At 35.3% G+C, this 10,772-nt stretch overlaps 1 protein-coding gene across 1 annotated transcript; it reads left to right on the forward strand.

The window, feature by feature from the left end:
* Nucleotides 1-355: 355 nt before the first annotated feature.
* Nucleotides 356-5,663, forward strand: LOC122045822 (transmembrane protein 87B-like). Its single transcript, XM_042606193.1, has 5 exons — nucleotides 356-725; nucleotides 2,883-3,819; nucleotides 3,972-4,067; nucleotides 5,057-5,193; nucleotides 5,254-5,663. The coding sequence occupies exons 1-5, from the start codon at nucleotides 520-522 to the stop codon at nucleotides 5,423-5,425; spliced, it is 1,548 nt and encodes a 515-aa protein (XP_042462127.1). The 5' UTR covers nucleotides 356-519; the 3' UTR covers nucleotides 5,426-5,663.
* Nucleotides 5,664-10,772: the final 5,109 nt, after the last annotated feature.

Consider the following 10,772-nt stretch of genomic DNA (forward strand, 5'->3'; position numbering starts at 1 on the left):
GCGTGTAATCATACTGAATTTGTTCATCAATCAGGAGCACTTTCTAATTTATTATGTTAAATAAAAAAATATTTTTCTCTTGTTTTTAAGTTTATGGGTCGGCAGGAAATTTTGATCGATCATCGTTATTTTTTGGTTAAATATTTTTATTCAATTTTAAAATTACTCATGATTTATTTGTTGAGATTACAATTCAAATTCTCTGTATTAAGATTTTTATATCCCTGTATTTTTTTGTTGATCGGAATGAGTATGATATATTCTCGTGATGTGTACTGTATTTATATGATCTAACTGGTCTGATTGATGAAGAAATACGAGGAGACGAAAATATGAGGAAAGAGGATCGATCATTAGGATTAAGTAACCAATTTAGAATACCCTTCTCTTCTCTTCTGTGGTCTCCTCGTGTGGGTCCCTTTCTGAAGAAGCATCTCATCTCTCTCCCTGTTTCCGCTCGCTCGCTCGCTCTCTTGGCGAGATCTCTCCAGCCTCCTTTCTCTTCTCCGATATCCAGCTATGGATCTGGTGGCCCCAATCGCCGTGCTCCTCGTCGCCGCGGCGGTGACCTTGGGGACGGAGGCCTCGATCCACGCCTACGACCTCGAGCCCTTCAGGGAAGTAGGGAACGCGCTCCTCCTCTCCGGCGGCAGCGAGGGCATCGTCGCGTCCCGCCTCGACGCCCTTGGTCCCCTACGGATCGGAGATGGTCGGGCTTACATCAAGTAACTACTTTATTTCTTTATTCTTCAGCTGCTTCGTGACTTGGTTTTTCTCGTGGTTGAATTGCATTGTGAGGATCCGGCTGCAAATTCCATTTTTAGACGTGATTTTAATGAAACCGGTCATTTTTAGCTCCTAGCACGTTTCCTTCCTTTTGTATTGGGCATTTGTCGCCAGAAGTTACTGTGGATCTTCTGTGATCTATCAGAAGTTAGGGTTCATAGATTTTTGTAGATTGAAAGCGGTTGGGATTGCAAGATACCAGTTTGACTGGAGTTTACTTAGCTTTTAGTGCTGCTCGCTTTTGCATTGTTTCATTATTGGGATATTTCACCACCTGCAGAGACCTATGTCATGCTGTTAGAGAGAGTTTGAAAGGCTAATTCACTTTCGTAGCTTGTCACATAACTTTTGTTTAATTCTAGATGGATCAATCACTAACTTGTGCTATAGATAGAGATCAAACTATCGTTTTGCTTATGAATTTTACATATTTATAATATACTTCAACAGATATTATATTTAAGTAGAGGAATGAACAACTCTCTTATGTTTATCATGAGAATACAAAAGATGAATAATTGAGGTAATAATCCGAGTTCTCTGGGTAGCGTTTGTCTTGATATCTAAGGTCAGCCAGGAAAGTATTCAATTTAACTTGGGATTACGGCAGATACAAGGTTTTTGTTTATCATGCTAACAGCTATGGTACTAGGATTTTCTTCAAGAGAACATAAATAAGATGCCCATGCATTGAAGTTAGTGATTTGCTTTCTTAAATTTTGATTGAAATCATCAAGAGCCTTCACCTTTGTTGAAATTAACTCAAACTATAATGTTTAGGTAACGAGGGATATATCAATATCTTTCTAATTATTATCAACAACGATTAGATGGAACTTTAGTCCCCCACAAGTACTAATGTTTCAGATCACAAAAATATATCACTGTTTCTTTTAGTATCTAGATCTACAAGTCATGTGTAAGGTGGGGCGACGTGATTCACACTTAAGGTGCGATGTTCTGAAGGAGACCACAAAGATGATTAGAATAATTGGTTACGATGGCCATTCAATTGTTCATGATGACTCTGTTGCAAAGAAGATTCATTGTCGACCATGGATTACTAAAAAATGCTTAGTAAAAGCTTCATCTTTTTATGCTGCAATGCGTACTAAATCTTGGTCCTTTATTAATGGCAAGTTACTTAAAATGCTTTGTGTAAGATAAAAATACATAAATTTGGTTAATACTCTGATTACACAGATATTCTGAAGTCCTTAAGGCTCACCTTACTCTAGATGATGGTAAGGGCTTCCATGGTGAGGTAGAAGTTCCGAGGCATTGAGCTATCCCTTTCCTTCAATTGCTTTGGAAGAAGTTGGCAGGAAGGGATCCATCGTTGTTTCTGCAGAAGCCATTTTGTCCCCAAATGCTTCAACCCAAAAACTTCACATAGTGGAGGAACAAAGTGCGAAATGTTGGAAGAGTCAATGACACTCCTAGTGAGAGCTCATACTTTCTCTCTCCTCCACAGTTGAAGTCAAGGTGAAGGAGGCGACAAGCTTAATTAAGATCAAAGTCATCAGTTGATTGATTTTCTTGACCAAAGCCGAGGTGAGAAAATTGAGCATAGAAGGTGATGGACCAGTGAAGTCAGATAGCTATAGAAAATGGTCAAGGTTGCAATGGTAATGGTGGCCTAGGCCATTATAAGTCTCAGAGTTGGAATTCCAAGGGTTGAGTTTGGCCAGAGGCAAGCCTTCCTTAGTTAGGCCATTTGACAAGGGGACAATGGTGGAAGCCATGTGAGACATGGCTTAAGTCATAAGAACCAGTGGTCGAGGCTGTGGCAGAGGTTGGGAGTGCAAGAGCCTCGGAGTGCAACACTAAATAAGGAAGGGGAGAAGCTAATCGGGTGATTTTACTTGTCCTCATCCCCTTCCTCTCTTCCTCTTTTCTGTGCCCAAGTAATCAACTTTTTGCTCCTCACCTCTCCTTCCTTTTCCTTGTTTCCCTCTCTCTTCCTTCCTCCATGACTTTAAATTAGTGCTCATATTTTTCTAATATTTTAGAAGTTCTTGTTAAACTTCTTTGATTATGATTCCACTTGAACTGGTAGATTTATCTCTTTTATTTAGTTGATTGATTGTTGACAGATTTGAGAACATAACATTCTCAAGGAGCAAGGAATCAGCTCAGCAACATTCAAAGATGGAGCACAGCACAGGATTAGTCCAGGCAATTATATTTGATGCAGCTGACCGTGATAATATCGGTGGATCTGCATATGGTGGACAGAGGTCCATATGTTGCACCCCTGATCTTGCTAAGCTTGAAGGGTGCAAACAAGGTGAGGTCATCAGAAGACCATCTTCTGTGGATCCAGAATGGCCAGTTATACTCAGTACACACTTCAATGCAGATTATATATCCACAAAACTGGATCCTAATCAGGTTAATATAACAAAGACTGGAATGTATAACTTGTTCTTCATCTCTTGCGATCCTAAATTAAGAGGACTTACAATGAGTGGGAAGACAATCTGGAAAAATCCTGATGGGTATTTGCCCGGAAGGATGTCATCGTTGATGAACTTCTACATGTTCATGTCTCTGGCCTATTTGGTGCTCAGCTTCATTTGGTTTTCTCAGTATGTTAGGTTCTGGAGGGATATTTTACCTCTCCAGAATTGCATCTTGTCAGTGATTGCTCTCGGCTTGTTTGAAATGACTCTTTGGTACTTTGAGTACTTAAATTTCAATGTCACTGGTATAAGACCTGTAGGAATAACGACTTGGGTTGTCACTGTTGGAGCAGTCAGAAAGACCGTGTCACGTCTTCTTATTCTGATAGTTTCTATGGGATATGGTGTTGTTCGGCCAACATTGGGAGGTCTTACCTCAAAGGTGCTCTTGCTTGGAGTAACATACTTTTTGGCATCAGAGTTACTCAGCATTACTGAAAATGTTGGGGCAATAAATGACATTTCAGGAAAAGCGAGACTGTTTCTTGTCCTTCCAAATGCATTTCTGGATGCTTTCTTGATTCTATGGATCTTTACTTCGCTTTCACGGACATTAGAGAAGCTACAGGTACAGCAAACTAGACCAGTTACAGTGTTTAGCTTTACCAAACTTCAGTGTTGTCTAATGTGCACTGTTTTCCAATTCAAAAACTTCACTTCCTAAAAAACAATGATACCACACTTAAGTTACTGAAATGGTTCTACTTTGCTTCTGTCCAGGCTCGGAGGAGTACAGTTAAGCTAGATATATACAGGAAGTTTACAAATGCATTGGCTGTTACGGTGATTGCTTCGGTTGCTTGGATAGGATATGAGGTACCTACTCCATGCTAACTTTTTTAGACTATGATATGCCTAAAATTATTACTTGTTTATGGTAGTTCAGCATCTTTTTTCCCCTACTTGCGACTAAGTATTCTCTCTTGTTCTTGATGCACTTGAGAACGAGGACAAAGGGATAAAACAACCATTTGATCAGTTTATATATATATATTTTTTGCATATGATTCTAATCAACAACAACAACAACAACAACAATCAAATTTTATCCCACCAAGTGCAGTTAACTATATAAATCCTCATATTATATTGGATTTTATCATCTATTATATCATCATTTATATTTAAATAAATTTTATCCTGGTTTGTTGTTATTAACCAAGTATTCTTTGATCTTCCTCTTCATCGTTTAATGTGTATATTTGTCATAATTTTTATTGGTCGTCTAAGTATTTGTTTGAATTACTTAAACGAGTTTCTTGGAGTTTTCCCAAGTGAAATTTCGATGTTCTCATTCTTATCTTGTTCATCTTCTATATTCATACATCCACTTAACATCCTAATCTCTATGACTCTTATCTTTTGCTCGCGTGTTCGAGTCATAGCTCAATATTTATCTTCATATAATATAGCAAGTCTAATCACTATTCTATAGAACTTCCTTTTAAATTTTAAAGGTACGTTCACTAAGAACACCTAACGTTTTTTTCCATTTCAACAATTCTATTTGTATTTTATCTCAAACATCTCTCTCAACCATTCAATCTTTTTTTCCATATTATTTCTGATCAATCATATTAAATGATCAGAGTGCACAAACTGATTATCTACCATGCTGTGCTGCATTTAACCTCCTAGTTCCATTTTCTTATGATATACAAATACAAGGCAACTACTACAACTTATCTACTTAAAAATCATCTCTTGGTACTAAAGAAGTAGCTATTGCATTTGACATACACTAAATGCTACTGAATTAGCAGAGTTTTGCGTACAATCTTGTCCTAACTTTGCCTTTCCTACAGGTTTATTTCAAAGCTACAGATCCTTTCAGCGAGCGATGGCAGAGTGCGTGGATCATCACTGCGTTCTGGGACGTTCAATCTTTGCTGCTTCTCTGCATCATGTGCTACTTGTGGGCGCCGTCCCAGAGCTCTCAAAGGTGGGAGACTTCTGCTTACAAGAAGCAAGTTGTCCGATACTAACCTTTACTCTTCGACAGGTATACTTATTCCGGCGAAGCTGGCGAGGACGACGAAGAAGCCCAAGTTCTTACGAAAGGCACTCTGGACGCCAACATTGGATTGGTAAGGATTGATAGGAAGGAGAGGGGTGTGGATGACGGAGACACATTCACTCTTGAAGACAATGCGGAAGAGGACAAGCAGTCGTAGCTTCCTTCTTCTTTTGTACATCTATGCTGCATCCGCCGGAGAAATCCTCAGCGTCGGAGAATGTCCACGAAGCCAAATATCAGCCTCATCGCATGGAAGATCGATTTGTTCTTCGAGTGTGTTTGTTACTTTTTTCGGTTACCGGCATGCTGTGAAGAGTTGTTGAAATAGGATGGAACTTAAAACTTGGAAACATTATGGTGTTATTTTGAAGTTGTTGTACAGGTTGTTTATTCAATGTGCTCCGCCTATTTTTTTTTTTAATATATATTTACGTCGACTTTCATAGAATTTGTAAAATTATTGTTATGTATTTCTTTAAATAAAATGTGTTTATCTTTTTTTCCTATAAAAATAATTTATTTTAAAATTTTAAGTTACCATTTAATGAACCATGAATTAAGTATTTTATGACGAAAATATGTTTTCCTATTAATTCTAAAATAGTTATGAACTCCGAATTTACCTTGTCATTTTCCTCCAGTAAAATGATAAATTTGAAATAAATCCGTACGTCAGGAATGCATGAAAACCCAACTAATGAAGAGATAAAATTCAATAGATTAAATCAATTTCTTTGTTTAACTATTTTATCAAATAAATTGATAGATTAAATTAGCCAAATTAAATTATTTTGAAAAAAAAATCAATTAGATTAAATATGTATTTATCTCTATTATTTTTTAAAATAAATTATTTCAGTAGATTAATTGTGTGAGATGGAACTAAAATAGATTTAACCTTAGAAATACTTAAAAATAATAATTTAATAAAATAGAGATCGATCTCTAAGTTCCAACTATAAAATCTCACTATTTCACATCGATTATTGTTTTTCATTATTTTCTTTCTATTCTTTCTACTAGGGTTTTGTCGAACTTTGTCTCCATGCGCGATTGTCGATCTATAAACCTGAATAAATTGCTACTTGTCTGAAGGCTGTTTGTCGTATTTATAGTTTAATTTACACTGCACAACCACTTAACTATGCTCGCAAAATCCAGCGAGAAGCAACAGAAGGAAGGCCTACCTTTGTTACAAAAAATGGACTCCAGGTTTTCTTAGTGCTTATCGACAATAAATAAGTACTGTACTTTCTGGTAGATGATTATGGAGATTCCTATAAAGGCCTGACCTCACATGCATACTGATAAACAATCTTTCACGATGAAAATTACATACGGAAGATTACAGAAATAGTTATTGAATTGAAATCTATTTTAAAAATTAATTTCAGATCTACCCGAGCTGACAATCTCATGTTGTCCAGTAGAGAAGGAAGAAATGCTTGAGATGACTGAGGATAACGTTTGGTTTGTTTACATTTTTATTTTATTTTTCAGAATTTTTTTTCATTTTTCAGAAAATGATTTTTCCACCGTTTTAGAAAATACTCTCTCTTTAAAAAAACAATGAAGATGAAAAATATAAACCAAACACGTTTTCCATTTCATCATAAAATAAAAATAGAAAATAATATCGAAAATGCAAACCAAATGAGCTCCATGCCCTCACTACAATGAATGGTCGGGATTCCGAATAGGTTGTGTTTGCACATAAATCAACTTAGTTCAATATAAATTCAGACCCTAGATTTACACTCCCTGCACCCCCACATATGAGAGAAAGCATCTCCTCATATATTTGTTCACAACTATAATGCTTATAAATAATATAAACCAACTAATATACTTTGAAATTTTCAATGTGGGACTAAAGTTTCATTTACAATGAAACTTTTTTTCTCTCCACTTCTTTTCCATTCACATATATTCAACAATCCCTCGCATGAATGAAAACAGGGTATGTGATAACATTCAACAATTGAGTCCATTATAGGACATGTAGTTTTAACTTTTGAACATTCCATTATGAAGATATGTTTGCTTATCGCCTAATAATAGACATGATGTCCTTGAACTGTTTTGTCATCTGTGTAAGCATTGACATATCTCAACAAGACTCTCCTTGATATAACTCAGTTCTCATGAGTGTGTTTTATTCTTGGCCATGAATATACCTAGTTATGTGAGAAGTTGTAAGAATTGTGCCTCTAATTCTCTTCGAAACAGTTCAACTTCTTTTTCATATAGGTGATCTATTAAGAGTATTCCACACTACTCCACTGGATCATTAAGAAAGTGTTTGGTAAAGCTTCAACTAAGCGCTTCTTAGATTCTAGTTACATGAAAGCACTTTTGAGTATTTGTGAATGTAAACTCCAGCTTCATCTTCTATAACTTTTACTCAAAAGGTGGAAGTAAGAATTTGATGTTTTTTCTTACTTCTGTTTTTTTATTTATAGTCTAAAATTAAAAGTTGATATTTATGTTCTTAATAAATTTATTATTTTACATAATTGTCACTATATGTTTAACCTTAATAAATTTACCATTTTACATAATTATCACCACACTTCCGTGATGTTTATTTTTTAAATAATATTTTATATAATTTATATTTCTAGAATTTTTATACATATTTTTGTGTATTTATATAAATTTTATCATTTTTTTATTTTTTTTATTTTTATTAATTTTATATATTTTTCATTATAAAAAAATATTTTTGATACAATATGTAAAATATAATAATAATTATTTAAAATATAATAATAATTATTTAAACAAATAGTGTATCAAAATTATATTTAAATAGTTAAAAAAGATTAATTTATTGTCATTTAACTAAAAATTAATTTTGGAAGTAATTATTTATCAAATACTCCAATTTTACCTTGTATTAACTTTTGACTTCTATTTCCAAATACTCCATATTTTAGCTTCTCACTAACTTCAAAATAATCTCTATAAGAATCACTTTTAATAAACAAAAGCTCTCCCAAACACTCCCTAAAAGTCTTATGTTTAACCTCCATCTTTCACTGAACTATTGGGTCATTCCCCCACAGTGAATAATTTTATCAGTGCAGGTAGGTTATCCATTTGAACTTAGCTCTTCGGATCTCTAGTCTGTATAGGATGAATTTCCTTTGCACCAACATTTCTCATCGGTATCAAATCTATTCCTCGTAATGAGCTTGCAACTAACTCTCTGTTTAACTCTTTGGTTAACAGATCTGCTAAGTTATCCTTTGACTTTACATAATTAACAGTGATAATTCATGTTGAGAGTAGTTGTTTAATGGTATTATGTTTACGACATATATGTCTAGACTTACCATTATATAAATGGTTTTGTGCCTGACCAATTGCTAATTGACTATCATAATATATGCAAATTGTCGACATATGTTTCAGCCTTCTGAGAACATCTTCTAAGAACTATCGTAGTCATTCAGCCTTTTCACTACATTTGTCAAGAGTTACAAACTCAGATTTTATTGTGGATCTGGTTATGACAGTTTGCTTAGAAGATTCTTAAGAAATATCTGCACTTCCCAAAGTGAATACATATCTCGTTATCACTTTCTAGTGCTCAACACCGGAGATTTCTCGTATATCTAATCATTTTACTTACTGCGTAGGCTAAGTTTGGTTGTATACAACTCATCAAGTAATTCAGACTTCTAATCAATTTAGAATACTTTATCTGAGAGATAATTTCCTCTGATTCTTCGATAGATATTGATTCATATCTATTGGTGTTTGTGCTAACACAATATCACCCTTTATGAATTTTTCAAGAATCTTATCCACATAATGAAACTGACTAAGAATAAGTCCTTCTAGTGTTTTAAGAATTTTGATTTCTAGAATCACATTAGTTAGACTCATGCCCTTCAAGTCAAATCTTGAGTTCAATATATCTTTAATAGATTTGATTATATTATCATTACTCCTAATGATAAATATGTCATCTAGATATACGCACAAGATAATATAATCATTCTCTTTGGCTTTGATATAAACACATTTATCACATTCATTAATCTTAAATCTATTTTCCTTTATGACATTATTAAATTTCTTATGTCATTTCTTGGGTGTTTGTTTTAAGCCGTATAACTACTTCACAAATCTACAAACCTTGTTTTCCTGCCCTGACATAGGAAACCTTTCAAGTTGTTCCATGTATATTTTCTCTTTTGAATTTTCATTTAGAAAAGCTGTATTTACATCCATATGATATATTTTTAGATTTCATAGAGCGGCGATAGCCAACAATACTCTAATGGAAGTCATTTTCAACATCGGAGAATATGTATCAAAGCAATCAAGACATTCTCTTATCTATAACCTTTAATTACAAATTTAGCCTTGTATTTATCAATTGTGTCATCTGATTTAATTTTCTTCTTGAAGATCTACTTGTAACATAGTGGTTTACTTCTCTAAGTAAGATTTGTTGAGAGATTGTTGGTGCAATCATTTTTCGGGCCAAGGTTGACTAGTTTGACTAAGCTCGAGTGGATTTGAGCTTGAGTTTCGATATTTAGGCAATATGTTATGGACAATATGTTGGACAATATGTGAGAAAGGGCAAGTAGGTCAAGGATAACCGGTACTTGACTAGTAAAGTCTTAACTGGAAGTTAAGCAAGGCAAGTCCTAACTCGAGGGTTAGGCAAAGGAAAAATTCAAGTGGGTCAGGGAGGACCGCATGTTGACAAGAAAAGTCCAAGTGGGTTAAGGAGGATTGTACGTTGAAAAGGCAAGTCCTAACTCGAGAGTTAGGTAAAGGAAAAATTTAAGTGGGTCAGGGAGGACTGCACATTGGCAAGTAAAGTTCAAGTGGATCAAGGAGACCGTACATTGGTAAGGAAGTCCTTGTTGGTCCCTTGCAGGCGGCTAGAGGGAGCGAATAACTTGAAATAAAAAAATGAATACCTTTCTCGACTTATAGCTTTATTAACATAAACACTTGTAAAAAGGAAATAACAAGTAAATTAACAAGAGAAAGAGGCACAGAGATTTTACTTGATTTGTAATCAGAAGATTGCTAATCCAAGACGTTGAAAGCCCACTAAAGTCTCCTTCAGGTGAAGAAACCTCTTACAGCAGTTAAAGCACTTAATTACAAAGTTAAACTAAAAGTAGATCATTTACAAGTGTTGTATTTAGCTACTAGGATCAGGGCTATATTTATAACCCTAATCGGGGCGCCTGAAAGGGTTCCAAGTGTCTGGATGTGGATAAAACTTTATTCATGTCGTAATGGATCGCATCGCAACTGATCTGGATAAAATCTGTGGTCCGGGCACCTGGAAGGGTTCCAGGGGCTCAGACTGCTTTTGCATAAGGGTGCGTCACCAAGGCGCCCTAGCTGGACTAAGCCGGTGTGGGTGCCCGGAGTAGCTCCGAGCGCCCGGACTCCAATCAACTTGAAGTTGACTTTTGTTCGGGTCTTTCGTTCCAGCCTCACTCGTTTGGGTGATTTCGGCCATC

Source organism: Zingiber officinale, chromosome 2B (assembly GCF_018446385.1).
Source record: "Zingiber officinale cultivar Zhangliang chromosome 2B, Zo_v1.1, whole genome shotgun sequence".
NCBI lineage: Eukaryota > Viridiplantae > Streptophyta > Magnoliopsida > Zingiberales > Zingiberaceae > Zingiber > Zingiber officinale.

Coding starts and splice junctions, on each gene's coding strand:
- LOC122045822 (XM_042606193.1), top strand. CDS start 520: ATGGATCTGGTGGCCCCAATCGCCGTGCTCCTCGTCGCCGCGGCGGTG. Junction 726..2,882: donor GATGGTCGGGCTTACATCAA/GTAACTACTTTA, acceptor GATTGTTGACAG/ATTTGAGAACATAACATTCT. Junction 3,820..3,971: donor GGACATTAGAGAAGCTACAG/GTACAGCAAACT, acceptor GCTTCTGTCCAG/GCTCGGAGGAGTACAGTTAA.